This window comes from Chanos chanos, chromosome 10 (genome assembly GCF_902362185.1).
Source record: "Chanos chanos chromosome 10, fChaCha1.1, whole genome shotgun sequence".
NCBI lineage: Eukaryota > Metazoa > Chordata > Actinopteri > Gonorynchiformes > Chanidae > Chanos > Chanos chanos.
This window is the reverse complement of record NC_044504.1, coordinates 22,267,005-22,289,055: the sequence shown is the minus strand read 5'-3', so window position 1 is coordinate 22,289,055 and position 22,051 is coordinate 22,267,005. Positions and strand designations below refer to the sequence as shown.

At 41.2% G+C, this 22,051-nt stretch overlaps 1 protein-coding gene across 3 annotated transcripts; it reads left to right on the top strand.

Annotated features, from left to right (window-relative positions):
- Nucleotides 1–3,082: 3,082 nt before the first annotated feature.
- On the top strand, nt 3,083–13,839 carry ptena (phosphatase and tensin homolog A). 3 transcript variants are annotated; one of them, XM_030786391.1, is made up of 10 exons: nt 3,083–3,949; nt 8,880–8,964; nt 9,270–9,314; nt 9,437–9,480; nt 9,869–10,107; nt 10,202–10,343; nt 11,775–11,941; nt 12,437–12,536; nt 12,603–12,733; nt 13,635–13,839. In XM_030786391.1, exons 1-10 carry the CDS (start codon nt 3,871–3,873, stop codon nt 13,818–13,820), a joined length of 1,218 nt encoding a protein of 405 aa, XP_030642251.1. In that variant the 5' UTR covers nt 3,083–3,870; the 3' UTR covers nt 13,821–13,839. The 3 variants fall into 3 exon arrangements, with proteins under 3 accessions (XP_030642251.1, XP_030642249.1, XP_030642250.1); XM_030786389.1 differs by adding an exon at nt 10,906–10,974 and having other exon boundaries at nt 3,087–3,949; nt 12,437–12,733; XM_030786390.1 differs by having other exon boundaries at nt 3,089–3,949; nt 12,437–12,733.
- The last annotated feature ends 8,212 nt before the right edge of the window (nt 13,840–22,051 follow it).

Here is a 22,051-nt window from a genome sequence, read left to right as displayed (position 1 = left end):
ATGTAAACAATGGTGCCTAACTATGTGTTTTACTTATTTTTGGTGGTCCTCAGCAAGTGGAGAAGTGTCACAAACTGAAAAACTTTAATGAGATATTGACATGATATATTTGTTAAGTTCTGAGAGAGAGACCTGGGGGATGTTGTATTTTAATTTAAAAAAAATTCTGTGATTCTGTCCTTTCCTTGTGAATGTATCTGTCTTATACCTTTATTAAACTATCTTACAGTGTCTTACTCATTGCTACCTCACTTTCATTTTCGGTGTTACGGACACACGTTGTGTGAGTTGTGCGAGTCCCCACACGAGTTGTGTGTGTGTGTGTGTGTGTGTGGAAGTGTGTTCATCACATCATGCACTCACACACTCATAACAAGAAGAAAGGTATATTTGCAGTTAACCGCGATCGACCAGGAGTTAACGACAGGCCTTGATTTTAGTGATGCTATACCACCACCAGTCTAAGCAGTTACTGTGTAATTAAGCCCTCCACCGACGTGAAGCTGAAATGAACAATACAGGTTTATATGATTTTGAGTATATATGTTGTGATTATTTGTTTATAGTTTGTTTATAGTTTGTATATATATTGTGTGTGTACATACATATATATACACACACACACACACACTCAGAGATATATGTATGTATATGTATATATGTGTATATTGTATATATTCTGTATATTCAGTTCCATTCTGTATCAGGCCAGATGCTAGGATGCTAGATAGCCTACAGGGTTTACACATTTAAAGAAGTAGTTCTTGAGAGGAGAGGTATAAAGGTTAATCATTACTAATAAAGCACACATTCTGGGGAGCAACCTTCCCTCGCCAATTCGCCAACATACAAATGGTCTGATTAATGCCGGCAACCCCACAAACATACTGAGAGTCCTCAGTGGTGCCACACCAGTGTCCCAAATTTTGGATGGGGTGACTTACTCCAGCTGGTAGAATAATCTGCTGTACCGGCTTATTGTGCAATGCTGCGAGTGTTCCTCTAGGCCCAGTGAACAACTGCGTTAAGAAGGGGATTCCCTATTAGCATTAGCGCGGATAAGGACATTTGAGCTGGTACGTTCCAGGTAACCCTGTTTAAATCTGCTAACTGCACTCGCAGGGGGTTTCAAAGGCTTTCAAATCCAGAACAGTACACCAAGTGTGTACATGATGTACAGTGCCAGTGTCGAGCAAACTCTCCCCTAAACTGGAACGGGATTTTTCTCAGCCAGAGGAGCGTCTTTGGAGTAAACTCTACTCTCACAAGGCGCGTGGCAAAACGACAAAGACAGGTTTGCAAGTTCACTACCTGTGGAAGATGGTGTATTTTATTTGCAAGATATTATCTCTGTATTTTTTTTTACAGGGAAAATGACGAATAAGAATTAAAGTACATTGGACAAAATTGGCTCTGAGGTTAGGAACGGACAGGATTGTGAGTTTTCTCACACTCACAAGCTTTCACGTAACAGGTCAACGGCGAGATGAACCGAAAACTCATCTTACTAGCCGAGTCGATTATGCCCACTCGCCCGGAGGGCAAATTAGCACAAAAAGTCGGTTCACTCACAATGACAAACATGTTTTTTGTGATGTGTTTGAAGAGTTCGTTTGAACTGAGTAATCATAACACATCCAACTCGTCTACAGCAATCTCAAAAAGACGTTAACATCCAATGCAGATATGAAATAATATAAATCATCAGATCAGTGAAAACTGTGTAGCGAACAGTTCAGTACTGCTTAAGTGTTGTAAGAACACCTCACCCTAAAATAGTAAGACCTGATTATTTGATCAGATAAATTGTTCTGTGCCTCTGAGAAAGATGTCGACTGGAAAAATGTTGGCTCTGCAGTGCTGCCATTCTCCTTTGTCTACCTGAAAATTCTTTTGCCAGATGGGATGCCAGCTGCCTCCGATAGCAGAAGACGCGTTTAGCCTCAACGCGTATCAACTTATTCTCGAACAACAGATGGCGCAAGGTGAGTGCACCTTGGTGTGCATCGGCAAATCATTGTAATGCATGTAGTTTCGCTTTTCTTGAGATTCGCTTGTTTCAGATCATCACATTTAGAGAATTGCCCATAATGAGTATATTTTTTAAAAATCGATTTCCATATTTGATGTCATAAGTGTTGTAACATCTGATTTGACCGCCCACCCCCTCTTTTTTTTTTTTTTACCCAACTCTCAATAGTCACCCTGCCCGCCTACTATTGTATCAAATTTCCTAAAGAGAATACAAATATAGTGTCGGTTTTTGTTTTTTGTAATCATAATGCAGAAAATAACATGAACTAAGTCGAAACTATTTCAAATCAACACCCTTACCATTAGACGATTTGTGCATAGGGACCCTAAATTAACAACAACAACAACAAAATACATAATCACGCAGCAGAGAATATACTGATTTGAAATACATAATTACTGTATCTTCTGCACTATTTTTTCATTTAGTCATATTCTTTTGGTGGCATGTATCTCAAGGTGGGAGCCATTCATTCACTAATGCCTGACTCATCGCCGCTGAAAATTTTTTCATATTTTTTGCCTCTTTTACAGTTTTGCCTCTTTTGACAGCACTGGTTGAAGTCATAAAATGAACCGGATGCAGCAATCTGGGTTACGATATAAAACAATATAGATATATAGTACATGTAGGCTATTATAAACGTAACGTAATATAGCCTAATATGTGATGTGGAACGATGTAGCGGTACCGTGTATGTATTGGAGACATAATAAAATGTATGACGTAAATTAGTGTAGCGGCACGCTGTAATATGAGGGACAGCATAATGCAACATATTATCACAGAATGTAACAGTACAGTGCATGTATTTGAAACTTCCCCAGTTACCTAAACATGTGACCACTTTGACAGGCAGAGGAGTCGCCTGCCTTCAGTTAGTGTTCTTCCGCCTCAAATAAAAGCGCATACGTCTCGAAGCTACCCATCCGATGTTCGGCAGAATATGTTACATTTTTAGTGTGAATTGCTTTCTTGAAGCAATGAGCTTTGTGTTTCATTTGAAACATTTGAATGAGTAAACTAACTATTACTTATTCGAACTATTTTTGTAAGGCGGCAGGACATGTTCTAAAACTCTGCCAGATCTACCTTCTTTTTTCCTCTGTTGGAAGCCATGATGGAAGTTTGAGAGCAGAAGGCTGGGAGAGAAATCGTGAAAAGAAGATGATTCCCTTGGACAAATTCGTCATCGACAGTTGATCAACAATTTCATCTCTGCATATCCATTATACAGTTAAGGTGGAGCCTGTCAGCTTTCGAGAAATATATCTACAATTCAACGACGACGATGATCATTCGCTAGGAGGGTTTTGGGGGTTTTAAAGGGGGGGTTAGCATAGCTAGCTATTGTAGCTAAGCTAGCAATGCTAACGGGTTAGCAATGCTAGTGAGTGGCTTTGGGAGAAGGGTTTGCATCTGAAATTTTCTACGATAGCAAAGATGGGGAGGATTCTCTCCTCTCTTTGGACCTGAATCACGGCGCCTGCAGCGGACTCAGAGACTTGTGCTGTTCCTAAATGCGTTTCTGTTAGGCTCGCGCAGGAGGGAGGATTGGATATCTTTTCATTTGGAGGGAAGATTCCCGACAGAATTCCAGGATTGGGAAAAGTCGGGCCTGCTGCTTGTGTCGGAGCGGCGCAGAGGCCCGTCTTTATGATCCAGAGTAAGCGTCTAATCCTGCTCACACACACGACAACCACTGTGCTAGCCCTGTCATAGACAGCGTAGAAGGCGCTGCAAAAACCAGAGACGAGGGCAAGAGAGGGACAAAGCCATCACAAACGGAAAATATACCCTTTCGTGCTTATATAAGAAAAAAACTGTCAGTTGCAATGGCTGCAATCATAAAGGAGATGGTTAGCAGAAACAAACGGAGGTATCAAGAAGATGGATTCGACTTGGACCTTACATGTATCCTTGCTTGTCCGCCCCCCATATCTTAAGTCACATTATCTCATACTTGCACCTTTTTCATGAGGTGTTGTCAGGTAAGCCGCAACTGGTCGGCTATTAATCTGGGAAAAAGTTTGTAATTTGAAACGCACAGTATACTGCTAAGGTGCATTTTGTAAGCTTTTTGTTCCATCCTTCAGTCCCTCCAATTCTGACAAGCTATCCGGTTAGTTTTCAGGTGCACATATTCACAATTCAAGTTAGAGCTGTAGTTACGTACATGCTTTTTGAGCAAGATTGCAGTCTTTTGTAATTTTGACCTGTTTATGCTTAGTTCGATGGGTGCTGCCGGTTTACTTCAAACTCTTGATTTTATTTTTTTTTTTTTCGGTTTGCGTTTTGACCATTTGTCGTAGTATCATAGCATATAACCCACAAGTTTGTTTGTTCTTTGCATGGTTTGAATGACAAGCATCCGATTTTCAGTACAGCTGATTTGGGCCCCTGAGTACTTTTCATTATTGGCGGCACCACTGATATGACCCTTACATCCTACTCGTTGCGTTAGTGGATCTGTTTGACAACGAAGTACATGCATCTTCACCAGGCTCATGTAGGCTACATCTAGAGAGATTTGCGCTGTCGCAGACATCAGTGTAGTTTGCGTTCGCCATATTTTAGTGACATTGTTAACTAGCTTAGTCGACATCCTAAATCTACCGCTGTGGTCTTTTAGCACCGTGATAAATGACGATTTTTAATTAGACTTTTTTGAAGGTAGCGGATTGAAATGCGGACACTAGCACCCCTGCATTATTTGCAGTACCCTGGTTGATAATTTGACCTCTTGAAACCTACGTGTAATATACGTACATGTATTCATGAACTTTTGAAAGGAAGTGAGAGCATTCTCTTTACATCCACTACGCAGCTGTTGAAAATATTTCGGTTGATTTCTCTTTAGAGACCAAACGAGCCGGCCCTATCGTAATCAGGCCCGCACGGAAACTGCGCCGACCCGATCACTAAAAGCCTGATAAGGACCGTCTGGCTTTGAGACTGGCATAGGTTTAGAATTATACATTCAAATGTGTGACTATTTGAAACTTAACCACAGGTCTCCAATATCAAAGCCAATCTTTTTGTCACTCTCTCTCACCAGCAAAAGGGGAACTTGAGTCTATACACCTATGCTGGACGCCTCACCAGTTTTCTGAGTTAGAAATAACACATCTTACTAAAGAGTTGTACAAGCAGACACGTGTGTCTGTGTAGAGTGTGCTTGTGTCATGGTCTGTGTTCATGAGTTCTTGTTGGCCTCATGTCATGAATATTGTGTAGGGGTTGCGCTTAGCGCGACTAAGAGTGTTAATGTGTGGATGTGTTTGTTCCCTGTGTGATTGTTACCCAAGTGGCAGAAGTCATCTGCTACAGTGCTTCATATGCATATTTTTTTAATATTAAACAATGTAATGACAGACTAAGTCAGCCTGGAATGGTCTGACATGTAGGAGTTATTTCACATCGCTTGCATGTGAAAAAGCACAAATATAGACCAAGAAGCAAGAGACTGTTTAAAGTGTCATTTTGTCTGTCAGTACAGTTGCTGATGAAGCTTAGTATTTGCAAACCAGCTGCACTTTTTGGAAGATTGGGGAAGTGCAGCCCACAAGATTTACTTGCAAACTGTTTAGTTACTATCAAACTAGGTCTGTCTGAGAGACAGGAAGAGAGTCATGGAGACTTACGGAGTTTCATCGTTCCAAGATTCAAGTGGATGTTTAAACTGCCAGATTTGCTATAGGGAGAGAGAGATCCTGATATATCTTTTCATCAGTGAAGACTCCTTGGCCAAACTTGAGTAAAAATCTGCTCTGCACTCTGCAGCAAAAACTAGTAGAGCCTCTTCGTATGATCACACTTGTGCCTGTAACTGGTATAATAGTATTCGGAGGCTTGTGGCTTTGGATCTCTAGCTGGGTGGCTCTCTGCCCTTGAACAAGGTTACTCCAGAAGTGTACCACCTCTGACATAGTTAAGATTTTAAGTGTCCCCTGTACAAGACTGTTACCCAAGTGAATACATTTGGGTTAGTGTTGGTTGTTAATGTCTTGGCTTTAGACAAAAGAAAAAAGACCAACCAGTGATTTCCCTGCAGCAGCATCACCTCTATCATCTGGCCCTTGTAGAAGGCAGTGATAAATCTGTCTTTTTCCACATATGTAAGATGATGCCATCATCGTGCAAGGCATGCTGGGAAAAAGTCAAAGGTCTCACAAACTGTCAGAACTACTGATAGAGTTCACACTACAACAGCTTAATGAGAGTTTAGATGAACTTGTCCGCTTGTGCCTTCACTGATGCTGTGGACTTTTAGGATATCAGAAGATGGTTCTAAGTGTCACTCAGATGTGTTGACATTGCAGTTTAGGGTGTTCAGTTGTTCTGTTCTGGTAGGTGGCATGCAGTCTTGTTGGTTGTTTTGCCCCGTTACTGATTTTGTGATATCTCTCTTTGATTTTATGTGGCTGAAGTGTAATATCAGATCTGCACTGACCGGCCGTTTGTCTGTGTCTACACACATGACTGTCCATGAACTTTTTGTTGAGATATGTGAAGAGGGTGCGAGGGCGTGTTGTAGCGTCTGAAGCTGAACACTGTTCACACATTAAAACCACTCTTGTGTGTTGGCTCAGAGTGCATGCCTGCTGTGGTGACTCTGGGTGCTGTGTATGTGTGTGTGTGTGCGCGTGTGTGCGATCTGCTCTGGCGTGGTCCCTCAAACAATATGGCCCTTTGCCCTTATGTAACGCTGTATCAGTGTTCTGGGAACAGCCCTTAAAATAGAGCAGCGCAGAGCTGAGAGAGAGGGAGAGGGGAGGGAGAGAGGAAGATAGAAGAGGGGGGTGTGATAAATTGAGAGAGAGAGGCTTTGGTCTGTCCATACTCTCACTTAGTTGCTTACACATTGCACTCAGATGTACTATTCTTATTAATATTCACTCACACTTTAACTTGTATACCTATGCAATTATAGAAGCATGCCTCCTAACAGACAGTTATTTACCTACACGGGGAAGCACGTGTAATTACGCCTCTCTATAAAGGGATTGAATGGTTGGCCTTGGTGTGTACGCTCGCAAACTTAAACTGTCAGTTATGCGGAGGCTGATAGATGGGGCAGTTGTTCGGTGTTTAATAAATATTTAGAATGCTGGATGCAATGCTTTAATATGCTGTCACAAGTATAGCAGCAGATGTGTTGGTATGGACACTAGGTGGTTTATTATCTGCTTGGAACAGAAGATTGGTATTATTTGAAACTGACTGGTCCTGAAAGAGCCTATGCACAGAATATCCAGATTTGCAACAATATTTTATTACAATAAAATTGCATCTGATAATACACAACAGTACCTCATCATACATGTGGGTTTAAGTAAAGAATTGTGAGAATATGTGAGTTGGTCAAGTAGATGTAGCATCAGATGTACTATATTCAACCCATTTGAAGAAATCCATGTTGAAGAGCTTTGGTATGGAGAATTATTTTGCTGTGGTCAAACTGGTAAGTCTCAGTTTCAGGTTGGATGCCTCAGGAAGACATGTCTGAGTTTGAGTTTGGTTTGTCCCAGAGAGATTCACGTCATTTCTGACGAAGAGAAACTGATCTGTGTCAAAGATCAAAGAGGATGTGACCTGTTACTAGACCTTTTCATTTATGTGCTACTCAGGTAGTGTGTGGAGCAGCTCTTCTCTAAACTTGGAACCACAAATGTTTCATTGTAATCTGCTAACGTATGGAGTTTTTTTTTTCTTTTTTTCTTTCTTTTTTCTTTTTCTTTTTTTTTTTTGCTTGGTTTTGCAGCATTACATTTGCATCATACAATTTGTTTTGGTTTTGCAAGTTAGTTATTAATTCTTTTATCATGCTTTTGTATTGCCTTCATGTTGCACTGGCATACATTATTTACTGGGTGCATCTCTGTATATATTTCCATACAGGGTACTGCATCTGTGTGCTTTTCTGTCTGTGTACGAGCGTTTACAAACCTAAATCAAATCTGTGCTTGCAGGGAGTGTTAAATAAGTGTGCATGTCTGATTTCAAGCCGTATCGTCTGAAAAAAAAAAAAAAGACACTCCAAAGATGTAGAGCTAAAAATACAACTGACTCATCCAATTAAAAATGTTCAGTCTCTCCATTTTGACAGTGTGCTACAGGAAATGTGCAGCAGTCAGAGAGCGTTTGCCCCCCCCCCCCCTCCCCCCCACACCCTTTCTGTGGTTAAGGTGCTGAACTCCTCCAATCTTACAGAGTGGTAGAGAAGTATTAGAGAGAGAAGTGAAAAATTGGGGGAGGGAAGGAGAGAGGAAAGTGTGCAATAAGGACGTATAGTTGCCCTCTTGTAAAAATGCTTCTTTTTTTTTTTTGCTTTGCGTGTTTGGATGGATAGAAAGTGCTCACCTTTGGCCTGGTTTCTGGTGTGTGATGGCTGAATGTGGGTGCATGCTGACTGTGGTTTTAATGTAAAGGTCGCAGCGCCGTTCACTGACACGAAGCACAAATCAGATGCATTTCTCTGCGCAGTTTATCAGTCACCTCATCGTTTTATGCATATGTATAGATCATTTGTGATTCCTCTATATAAATATCATTTCTATTGTATTGTTTTCTTTTCAATTAAGTTGGAATTTTTTTTTTCTTTTTAAACGATTCATTAAAGGTCATCGCAGAGCATTAGACTGTTTTCGCCCACTATGAACCTCCCTGGTGTAAGTTTCCACTGTGGTGATTAGGTGTCTGACTGGGCCCTGCAGAAGTTGGTAGGGGTGTAGAAAATGCATGCTGCAAATGAATGATGCTTCCTCTTCAGTGGTATATGGTAGAAGGTGATGGTATGTGTTGTAGACCTCAAAGGTACATGCCCTTAACTCAACCTGCTCAGACATCTACCCAAACATCATAGCCATGGGCTTCCCAGCCGAGAGGTTGGAGGGCGTTTACCGGAACAACATAGATGATGTAGTTCGGTGAGTATGGTATGGTACAGATGCATGCTGAGGAAATAAGTACAATTAAGACTGAATGGTGCATCACAGGGCCAACATTTCTAAAGTTTACAGGATCTGCAATATTTGTTAAAGCTTTTGAATTGTGTAGAAAGTCTCGCATGAAAATCTGTTTTTTAGATACAAACCAGTGTTTGTTCATCGTTCCTGCAGTGCAGACTTTGGTGTAAAGCTAGATGAGAAATAGAGGTGCACACCTTTTGATGTCACCAGTCAAGTTTATTGAATGAGTATAACACGTCATCATTTTTTTTTGTCTTTTGCAGGTTTTTGGATTCTAAACATAAAAACCATTACAAGATCTATAACTTGTAAGTTCACTACCATAAACTCAAGTGCTGACTAAATTGGAAAGCATGTAGACCTGAAATGGTACATTTTAAAGGAAATCTGTGAGTCTGAAACGAAATTAACGTTTCCTTTCGGTTTTCAGATGTGCTGAAAGACACTATGATGCAACCAAATTCAACTGTAGGGGTAAGACTTTGGACTTTGTTAAATACACTGTAGATAAAATGTGTACCATTTGAAATTCGAAAATCAAAAGTATACCAGTAATATAAGCAGTTTTCATATTAGTCTGTTCAAATGGTTGTAAAACAAGACTATGGCTAATTCCAATGATTATGCACCATGAGTTTGCTTCTAACGCTATTGCATTTAAATGTCTCGTTTAAATTGGCATTTTTGAAGTAGTTAAATGAAGCCTACATTCCTGTACTTTTCCTCTAGTGTCTCCTGTTCCAACCAGTTGAGCACTGTCTAACTCAGTTCCATTCATTTCGTTCCAGTTTTCTTTAGATTATTTCTGTACTAGCTGCTTGACCGTAGCTGGTTTAAAGTTGGTTTTCTGTTTGGTTCTCAGTGGCGCAGTATCCATTTGAAGACCACAACCCACCTCAGCTGGAGCTAATCAAACCATTCTGTGAAGACCTCGACCAATGGCTGTCTGAAGATGAAAACCACGTGGCAGCCATCCACTGCAAAGCCGGAAAAGGGCGCACAGGGGTTATGATCTGTGCTTACCTCTTACACCGTGGGAAATTTTTAGAACCACAGGAAGCCCTCGACTTCTATGGAGAAGTTAGGACTAGGGATAAGAAGGTGAGCTGCCGAGTTGATTTCTGGTGTCAGTTTGAACTCGTGAAATCTGGATTTGAATTATGAACTCTGATATGAATTCTGCCTTCTTGTCCAGGGAGTGACAATTCCCAGTCAACGCCGGTATGTACACTACTACAGCTATCTCCTTAAAAACCACCTGGAGTACAAACCTGTGGCTCTACTCTTCCACAAGATGGTTTTTGAGACTCTTCCCATGTTCAGTGGAGGCACCTGCAGTAAGTTTCACCTCCATTCATGGTTCTCCCCAAAAGTGTTTTCACAGTTAACCTTTAAGTCTTTATACAGGAGTTACAAGGGGTCTTGTTAGAGTGACTTGAACCCTGCATAAGTTGTTGAAATAAATTGAGTCTGAACTCCTGCTTTTGACTGTTTGTAAGAACGAGCAACTGGAGATATGTATAACCTGACATTTTACCACATGCTGTGGAAGAAACTCTCAAAACGGTGGTTTTGTGTTTGTGCGTTTACCTTGTGTTGTCAGTGACTAACTGCCTTCAGAGTTCTCAGCTTCTCCTTTCCCTCTTGTCTTCCTTCTTGTCTTCTGAGGGCTCTATTCTGAATTGGACACTTCTGCACCACACAGTTTTATGTTTAAATCGGTTATTGTTAGTTTGCTTAACCAGGCTCAAAGCACGCATCATCCGTTCAGGTGTGAATTCAGCAGTAGTTTTTGTGTATGTGGAGTACATGTGTGCTAATATCCATAGGCCTGAGCAATGTGGTGGAGCCCTTGGTGAGACACTTGGTGGTGTGTTAACCTCCTTCTCTCTCTCTAAGGGGACAGTACTGTTAAAAACAGGAGTGAAGCGAATCCCCAGGGCTTCAAGAAAGGGAACTGGCACTGGGGTAAAACAGCCTTACCTTACCTATTTACGTTACCAAGTCACAGCAGGTGGAAAAGAAAGAGCAAAACTAGAGCTTAGGCCTTTAAAGGAAAAAAAATGCTCCATATGCTGCATTTTACTGTGCAGGTCAGAGTGCTGTGCGTTTAGGCATACAGAACTCGATACTTCCATCCTGAAGTACAGGTCACAGCACTACACAGCATCACAAGCCAGTGGAATACTTAGCAGTCTGCATTAATACAGACTAATGGACAAGGCTTTACATTTTCAACCTGAAGGATGAGTCACTGTGCTTTGTACCATTGTTACAAAATGTGGCCGTGGCATCACTCAGTACAGTTATAGTCAAACGTGAGGGTCGCAATACTTTATACCATTATAATGAAAAGTATGAATTTTTGTTCCTTGTACAGCAGTTTAACTTGATTGAGTGTTAACAGGCCGCTTATACAAATACAGTCTAGTGAAGGAGTCACATCACTCTAAACCTGTACATCGTTCTTGAACAAGTCTTATGGAGTATGATCCTAACTGCCGTCTTCAGAATAGGGCCCAGTATGCTTGACTGACTGTCCTTTGTCCTCTGAATGTGTGGTTCTGTGCTGTTTTTTTTTTTTTTTTTTTCTTTTTGGGGGGGTGGGGGCAGGGCTGCTTTTCCTGTCTGTTTTACTGTGTTGATTTGGTCTTTTTCTTCAGGTTATGTCAGACAATGGGTGGAGCTTTGTGGCTCTGCTGTTTGAGTATCATAAGGCTTTGGGTTTAACACCTCCCCTGTTTCCCCCTCTCTTTGTTTTCTCTCAGACCCTCAGTTTGTAGTGTACCAGCTAAAAGTGAAGATCCACACATCAAACCCGGCTCACACACGGCGGGAAGACAAGTTCATGGTGTTTGAGTTTCCACAGCCCCTGCCTGTGTGTGGGGACATCAAAGTGGAATTCTTCCACAAGCAGAACAAGATGATGAAGAAGGTGAGTCCACCACTCTCTTTTTTTTTTTTTTTTCCTCTCTGCCTTTACCCGATTCTCAACAGAGAGGGGGGTTCATATCCCTGCAGCCAGGCCGACTGACTTCATTAAAACTGCAGGAGTATCTTGGCTAGAATGTGTCAGTTCATAGATTAACAAACTTCCACTTTATAACAGTTTTTACCTTCCTTGCAGTGACCTTGTTTTACACCTCTGTGAGTGTGGCGCGCATGCGTGTGAATGCGTGCACGTGTGCTTATGTGTGTCTGTGAGTTTCTGCCTCGTCTCTGTATTTCCAAAATGTGGCTACTGGTACATTCAGCAGATGATGATTGCTCTCTCTGGATGTGTCATAGGAGTGTTTCTACTCAGGGCACGCATGAAATAGCATCTTTATTAGGCTTTCTCTCTGTTTGAGAGAGTACAAGTGTGTGTGTGTTGTTTTCTGTGCGTGTGAAAACATTCTCCTTACGTTTGTGTATGTTTGTGTGGCTGCAGGATAAGATGTTCCATTTTTGGGTGAACACGTTTTTCATCCCCGGACCAGAGGAGAGTGGAGAAAAAGTGGAGAACGGGTCTGTGGTGAACGACGTGGATGGTCTCCCCTCTCAGACCCAGGCTTCACCCGCAGACAAAGAGAGGGGAGCAGGAGGAGGAGAGAAAGGTGGAGGGGCAAGTGAGAGAGCAGGAGGCACAGATGCGGATAAGGACTACTTAATTCTATCCTTGACAAAGAATGATTTGGATAAAGCCAACAAAGACAAGGCAAACAGATACTTCTCACCAAACTTTAAGGTAAGATGTCACACAATTTCTCTCTTCGCCTCTGACCTATAGAACTTTCACTGCCCTGTGTATATCAATTGGTTTCTTTCTGTTCGAAAAATGTCATTCAAAGTTCTTGACAAGAAATTGACATAAGATATTAATTGGTGGTGCATCTTAGAAGAAGTCACAGCTCTAGTCTCCTAGTCAAAGATTAAGCCCAGTCCTAGACTAAACTGGATTCCACATGTCACATTTTCCTTCACCGTGTGGTCTAGTCCAGGCCTAGACTTAATTCTGGTTTGAAAAACCGTTTTTTGCTGAATTGAGAGTGGCGCTGGCGTTTGGAACAGACCTGGATCGAGTAAATATTTGAAAGATTTAAGCGACTGAGCCTTATCCCACTTCTGTTCCTTATTCTCCCTTTTGTGGCCTTGCTCTTTTAACGGAACAAACTGCAATTTTAGTTAAGACTATAAATCATTCATCTACTGTTTGTTTGGTACTGCCTCAACAGACTCAGTTCTGTTTGAGTCTCATTTACTGCACTAGAGAAGGACACATGGTAAAGGAGGAGTGTAAGAGTATTTGGAACGAGCCCAGTCATTGAAATACTCGGTTGACACAGGTCTGGTTTAGATCGTGGTATGGTTGTTCCCAATCTCAATAATTGATGAATACGACCATTATGAAATCAGAATGGGTGAAGAATCAAGTGGCATGGATTATATATGTACTACAACAATACCTCTTTCAGTTTTGAGCAGATTAACTGGCAAAAAATAGGTAGTCCAGCTGAAGCATGTGTTGTCTAGAGGAAATCCGCCGAGTGTTGTGAAACTGGAGCAGAAAGTGGCATGTGACCTTGAAACGACCCACCTGTGGATATAAAAACCAATGTCTCTCCTCCTTCTTACACACATACACACAGGTGAAGTTGTATTTCACTAAGACGGTTGAGGAGCCCTCAAACTCGGAGGCCAGCACTTCCACCTCTGTCACCCCCGACGTGAGCGACAACGAGCCAGATCACTACCGTTATTCCGACACCACCGACTCCGACCCGGAAAACGAATCCCTCGGCGAGGAACAGCAAACACAGATCACAAAAGTCTGAACGCTTTTTAAAAACGCAAGACAAAAAAAAAAATACAAACAAAAAAAAAAAAACCAACACCAGATTAAGAAAAAGGAGAAAACTTGAAAATGAACTGAAGAGAAAGGACCCTCCACACCCCCCACCAAACGGCCCAAGGACATTTGTGTCACGTTAAAATGCCATCAGTTATAGAAGAAAAATTATCCTGACCAATATATTGCTTTATTTTAATTATTATTATTATTATTATTACTATTATTATTATTGTTATCATCATTATTATTTTCTGCGTGGATATTGACACCCTTGCCCGTGGTGGGAGGGAGGGTCCTGTAGCTACTTTGTGTATATATAAAAAAATCCCCTTTTTTGTGTCAAAGATGATGGAATCAAGGCAATCAGGCGAGGAGAGGGGCGGAGAGGAGGGATTGGTCCGTCAGTGACCACACCTTTCCCTCTCCCTGTCTACACCAAGGCCAGTGCTGCAATCTTTCTCTCTCTCTCTCTCTCTCTCTCTCTCTCTCTCTCTCTCTCTCCCTCCCCCCCTCCTTTCCCTCGCTCCTCCCCTCCTCTACTGTGAATGCTTCTTGTGCTGTCTACAGGTCGTGACCCCCGTGGCCCACCTGGGATACGTCGGTCCTCCAGCCTGTTGTGCAGAGGCTTATGGTGTGTTAAGCATCGCCATTCCTGTCCCTACACTCAGACCCCCCCCCTCCCCTCCCCCCCACCACCCATGTATATCGTTAAATTATGCAGAAAAAACGGCATCCCATGTAATTGTTGTTTTTTTTTATCCTAAAATAAAAAAAATATATATATAATACACAAAAACCGCAGGGAAACAGTGTTTGCAATAATGTTAACACTCGACATTTAAAGGACAGACTGGTGTGCATGTTATTGGAGTTAGTGTCCATGTTTAATAAATGCTATACGATGTGTTTTTATTAAAAAAAAAAAATCAAGACGTGTTATGAGTCTCTTGGGGGTGTGAGGGGTCACATGATGAAGATATTGTCTGTCCTCCTTTCTGTCTGCGTTTCAAATGTGATGAGAATCTCATTTGATATGAAATGACCAACCAGTGGTCTCTCACACAGTCACATACACACATGTATACTCACTTAATCAAAGCAAGCTCCGTAGTTTATCATCCTTGCTGCACTTTTCCCCCCAACTGGAGATCTGTTCAACAAGGCAAACAGTAGCTACCATTTTCTATGGGTAGGTAACTTCTTTGTGTTAGATTATGTCAACCTTAGCATTCATACAAGGGACACTGCAATCTGAGAGTGTTTGTTGGGTCCCTAAAAGAGGATAGTTTAAGAGTGAATGTGTGAGTGTGTGTGTATGTATGTATGGAGCCCAGCGTCATTCTGTTTGTATGACGGTCAATGAAAGTGTCTGGTTCGGGGGGTCTACATGGCTTTGGGAGTCTTGCCATGCTGCTCAGTAATGGGATTAGAGACACAGTGGAGGAGAATAACTATAATCACATAATGAAGACAGGGAGAGTGAAATACAAAATCCCTCTCCTCATCCCTTATCTGTCATCCATATTTTTTCTCTGCTTTTTCATCCACTTTCTCTCCCTCTTCTCTCTCATTCCCTTTTCACTCTGGAACTTCTCAAGCCTCTGTTCCTCATTTTGATAGAGACATCAAAGCCGACTTCTCTTGCTAACAAGGGAGACAGGAACCGTTACGCTGGGCTGTAATTGGAGGCCCATCAGGGAGCTGTGCAAACGAAGGCAGAATAACCAATGAGGTGCTTCCTCTATGCCAAATATTTTTCCCCTCCCGGGAGGATGTGAAGACTTTGGATCAGATTTCAGCCAAGCGGAAGTCTTCTGCACAATCTCTGATTCTAGATATTTGGTATAGCAACAGACATTCGCACAAGGCACGGAAAGCAGAGACCGAAAAACTCTAAGTCTTCTCCAGGATCAGTCACACAACCTCATCCCCATTATAGGAGAGCAGAGGTTTGCCCTACAGATATTCGGTGTCTCTTCTAGATCCACAGGGGTTTGTTCCAGTCCTAATCTAGAACAGTTGGATCAAACTTTTCTAGATCTTCACTGAATCATTAGAGTTGGTCTAGGACTGGTCCAAAAGCCCACTGTAGAGCAAGACCCAACACAGGTATGACGTCACTGGATGTCACTTTAGAAGAAACAATATCTGCAGTTGAACTGAAATTCTTTTAACTCTAAGTGACTACATTCTAAATAGTGGTTTATTTCATTAGATTATCCCAAAAAGTCTGTTTTCCCACCCAGTTATTGACTTTCCAATTCTAATGCACAATAAAAACTAATGTATCTTGGAGCAGTGATTTCTCTGTTGAAGAGCTTTGGTCCAATCTGGCAACCTCTCTCCACACCTCTGGCAACCCGGCTCTGTTGGAGCACAGCTGTGCTTTGTTTGGATTAGGCCCCGAGTCAAACAGGAAGTTGGGATTAACTGGCCTGGTTGGCAGACTTTGTGTTACGTTAGCTGAGCTAAGCTAGCTCTGAGCAGCATTTATCTTTTGCTAACTCAGAAAACGCTTTACTGGTTCACAACTGCACACTTTATGGTTGGTTCATGCTGAACAGTCCTGTTCTTTTTTCTTTTGTAAAGTCTTTCAGATCTGCATTTGTTCCTCCTTGAAATACTTTGTGTTGTTGGCATGTTTGTGTGTGTGTGTGTGTGTGTGTGTACTTAACCTTTAACCTTTTTGATATCTGTTTACTGTAATAAAGAGGCCAAATTCTGCTCATCAGTGTGTTTTAGCACTGTTAGCATTAAATCTCTGACTCACATAAAATACAACCTAAATACACTTGTTCAGAGAGACTCTCAGATAAAGAGATATGTCTTTAGCCAACACAGCAAACATGCACTCATGAGCCCACTTTTAGTTTTTAAAATCAGTTACTGAGAAACCCACCACGTTTCAGTGACTGAGTGTATTTGGGTATACAGTGCTCCTTTAGGTACAGTCCACACAACGGTTCTTGCAACTCAGTCTTGCAGGGCCAAAATCCTGCCGTGTGTGTGTGTGTGTGTGTGTGTGTGTGTGTGTGTGTGTGGGTGGGTGGGGGGGGGAGGGGGGGGGGTTTGTGTGTGTTTTTTTTTTAACCCAGGAAATAAATTGTATTTCAGATGCTTTACTTTTTGGGAATCCTGCCCCACACAGAGAAGCTGTCACCATCAAAGAGCAGGAGTAAAAGAAAGGGAACAGGTGTTGTTAATGTCTCCAAGTATGTTCACATCTGGTGTAAATATGTTTTAAGCGTAACCTCTGAGTCATTGATGTAAAAGGATGCTTGCCGCACCCGTTACATGAATAAATGTAAATGTGACAATGATTTGGGGACATAAATCTTCAACAAAGAAGTAATCAATCTTAGATAATACACTCCCTATTAATGTAAATACTTGCACTGATTAACTTTGTCCAGAAAGAGATCTAATTACTCGTTATCACTTAATTTATTGTTAGTGTCCATGTATGCTGTCAGTGCCATTGCATGCTATCACTCCAATAATATTTTCTCCACTTCTTGTAACCACAAATCTTGTAATATTCCCATGAACTGTGTTTTTCAAAGTGCTCCAACCTTTGACAAGACTTTTTTTTTTTTTAATCAAACCCATCAAGTCAAACAATGCTAAATAAATGTGCAGAATTATTTTGTACAATAAGGGGAGAGCTACAGCAGAGGCAGCAGCGCAAATGGTGTCTCGTGTCAAATGTATAAAACATTCCTGCTCAGTTTTTTAAAGGCAGAGAAACGTATGTTTTCTTTCTGTTTACACAGATATGACAAATGCTTGCAGTCAAAGCTGTGTATTCCACAGACGATGCCTTTCCAATGTCTACCAAGTGTGTGTTTTTATGCATACGTGCCAGAGAAAAAGATTGGATAATGTATATGCATTAATATTCTGTGTGTGTGCGTGCGTGCATGCGCACGTGCGCGTGTGTGTGTGTGAGTTTCATTTTATAGGGTCGTTGATTAGACAGAATCCCAGAGGGAAAAAGGGATTAGGCTTATGCTGTGTTTCGCCCTGGAGACGATCAGCTACAGCAGACTAACATCCATCACATGCAAATTAATACAGGATTCAGATAATACACACCCAACACTTCTCAAATCAATATTGCCTGAGCTTGTCCTCTCCCTGAACCCAGTTTATTGTCATATACACACACACACACACACACACACACAGAGACATGGGGATGGTTTAGAAAAGGCTTTAATCAGACACAGCCAAAGCCAGTCTCAGATTATCGTAGCCTCTCAGAACACTCTAAGTGTGACCTATATTAACCAAATGCTTGACTCGCTCACACACACACACACACACACCAAATATACACACTGAGAGACAATAATGCCTTTGCCACACACACAGACAGACAGACATTAATAACCCATCTCTCTCTCTCTCTCTCTTTCTCTCTCTCTCTCAGATACACACACACACAAATGCACACACACAAACACATGCACATAATATCCTATAGCAAAAACATAGAGCTTTCATACAGGCACACGGATATATAGGTAATAGATAGATACCGCTTGACATATATGCATTCACGCAAACTTTCACACATGGTTTATACCATGACACAAATATCAAGTTAGAACTTCAATTCCGATGGCCTGGTTCTGGCCAAGGTTCCCTTTTTCATGTGAACAGAAGTCTCAGATTTCACACATGCAGGAAAGAGAGATGTTCAAAAAAAAATTAATATTAAAGACTTCACTGCTGATTTCTCTTAAAATGGATTTGGACATATGATCGGCTTCAGCCATTGTTTCTCTAAACACGAAACTGATGATGAAATGAACTAAATGCATAATCCATTTATTATCAATGAAATCATCACAGATATAAAGTAAACAAAAATACACATAGCTCAATCTGTTTCGAAAACCACCTTTCATCAGAATTACATTGCTGATACATGCTACACTGTATTTCCTTTGGTAGCCAGCTTTGGGTCGTATCATGTTTTACACATGCGCACGGCTTGAACACAGCACAAACAACAGAACAAAAGTAGACATACGCACAGAAGTATGAACTCTCATTGCACAAGAGAGCAGCTTTATCTGACAGGTTCTCTTTCACTGGCAACATAGACACAGCTGATTATGAGAGAGAGAGAATGTGTGTGAGATTTTGTCTGAGCATGCACAAATGTGCTTGCATGTGTGTGTATGTGTGTGTGTGTATGTGTGTGTGTGTGTGTGAGTGCGTATTGGTGAGAGGATGCATGCTAGTGTATTTTACAGTGGATGTAACTGATGAAACAGATTCAAACTTCCTCATACATCTAACACCCTGATAAACCTGAAAGTAACACAATTCACTGGGCCACGGCAATGATCTCACTGTCACAACTTTAGAGAGAGACACAGTGTGTGTGTGTGTGTGTGTGTGAAGGACCAAACTACAGTGTGCTTTCACAACGCTCCTCCTCTGAGTGGTTCACATGAAGATTCTAAAATTAAACAGAAGATGTGACTGCTGTTGCATTTCCCTCTCTTTACAGTAAGCATCGTTTTAGCACAAAAGACTATGTGTGTGTATGACATTCTGTTTCACTGCTTGCTTCAGTACATACACCAAACTACATTATACAATCAACACTGTCAGCTCATTATTTGATGAGAGGATATCACATTCACACACAACATCAAATTAATAATTTTACCTCATTGTATCTGACGAGATTTATGGGTTTCTGTGTCAGTCGGCTACTCCTCCTTTTAGAGGAGTACAACTGCACCCATTAATGTTTAACGGAGGTACAGATCAAGGCTGTTTAATCTATACTGACATTTTTAGATGCTAAGGTTTCTTCACGACTTCATACAATTACACAGTGTAGTCACTTTATCATTTGGCACAGACAACACAAAAGACAAAGACAAAGATCTTGATTATCAGGTGCATGAATATACTTTTCATGTACACTGTGTACACTGTGTTTTTGTGCATATGTGTATTGAAAAGAAAGAAAATGAGATACTTTGATTTGAGTAGGTTTATTTCCTTTGTGTATTGTAGGTAGCTTGATTCGTGTGTATGTGTGTGTGTGTGTGTGTGTGTGTGTTTTAGTCCGAGGACACTGTCCTCTGGTGCCATCTGCCAGTGACTGAGCATAAATGCAAATCAGAGGTCCAACTATAGACAGCAGCAAATCAGCCAATCACAAAAGCTGTAGAAACTAGGTCAGACAAGCAAGCGACAATCTATGTGTGCGTGTGTGTGTGTGTGTGTGAGTGTGTGCGCGTGTGAGTGTGCTTTCACAATCCCTTTGTGTAGCAGCAGCATCATGAAAGTATCACTGATGTTTAGCATTCTGTAGCATACTCTTTAGCATATTTTTTGTAGGTTATTGACCAAGTGGAGTGTGGTTCACTGTTTCAAAGCAAAAAGGATTTCATTTAACCTTCCTATATTCTTTTTTTAAAATATTGTGTGTGTGTGTGTGTGTGTGTGTGTGTGTGTGTGTGTGTGTGTGTGTGTGTGTGTGTGTGTGTGAACACCAAATCAAAGCTGATGCAACCCTGTGGCAACACCTTTTGCCGCACACAGACACTCATTCACCGTCTCTCTCTCTGTCTCTCTCTCTGGTTACCCAGTAAAGATCAAAGGCTGCAAACAATGCACCACAGATGCCAAGCCTAACCACCACTACCAGTCTGATATTTCCAGCATTCATGGATCGGTGATCATTTTGGATACATACAAGGTTGACAAAGTAGCATTTCTCAGTATGACGTTCTTAACAGCGTGTCGATATGTATCACTTTTCATTAATTAAATAATGCTGGTCCATTGTCTGGTATTGGTTTTAATGTATACCAGTGAACACAAATGGTATGGGAGATATGTGTATATATACATTTTTTTATCCATATTAAACATCCCTGGTGTGGATATGAGAGCCTTGTTTCCATGTGCAGTAATGGTGAATGCATATAGGTTAGCACTAAAAACATATTGATGACATACATATTTCATACTCTGAGCATGTAGTGCAGAGGTGTAAATAATATATGACCACATTCGTTATCACATATGTGTAGTCTGTTGCATGTTCTGTGGTACGTAATAATGATAGAATTCCCCAATTTCTATTGCTAGTTTTATTTTAACCCAATGTTATACAGAGATCTTAAAACATAAAGGAAATATTGACCTCTGATGCATGATCCTGAAGGTCAAAGGGTCACAGTTATGTTGGTCAGACAATGGCACTGTTCTGCCATACCAGAATTTGTTATCTGTTCAAGAGACGTTTCCATAATATTCTAGAGGTAAAGAATGAGAAGAAGAGGACTAAATTCCTTTTGGGGCATCTCATTTTTTCAGCTCACTTGAAAATGACTGAGTGACAGTGTGTACATGAGGGAGATGAGGAAGAGAGAGGGGGAGAAAGAGGGTTGAAAAGTGAAGATAATGTGATGAGTCAGTGGGGTTGCACTCCAAAATCAATGACTAAACTCTAATATTAGTGCCTGAGAGCTTAATCAGCAAAGACTTGGGCAACAATTTGTGATTTGTGCTTTATAGACAGAGCCAGAGTTTAATTAATCACAGTAAAGGTATGAATTCAAAACACACACATATAACTCCAGATTTAAGCCTATGCTATTAACTGCAGAGGGAGAGCATTACAGGTTTTTTAAAGGAATCCTATAGTATTAAACCCTGTGTAATAATATACAGTGTGTTTCTCTATGATTAAACAACAAGATCAGTATGACAAACATTTTTGTATAGCTCAGCTGTTGGTACAGACAACTGGAAACTGCTGTGAGACAGAGAGCAAGAGTATCTGAAGGTGGAGCATTACAATGACTTGCTCTAACACCATTTTTTCTTTCATTGTTCTCATTTCATGGACAGTCCATGTGACCAGCATGCTATTGTACGGTTTTGAAATTATTATATCTGATTCTCTTATTCTATTCTGGGCAGCAGTAGCAGCAAACATGTTAGGGTTCTGCACCAAGACCTGGAGGGCGAATAACCTGGAGCTCAGGTGGGGCAGTAATTGGGTTCAGCATACTGAAAGGCTACAGGTTCTTATGTCTCTGACCTTCCTCTAACTGCTCCTGTTGTGCCCTTAAGCTAGAACCCCAACCCCAACCCCAAAACGCAACGAGTGTGCTACCATTGTGTCTCCACTCCTATTCCAGCATGACAACTTTAAAAAGAGCAAATCCTACT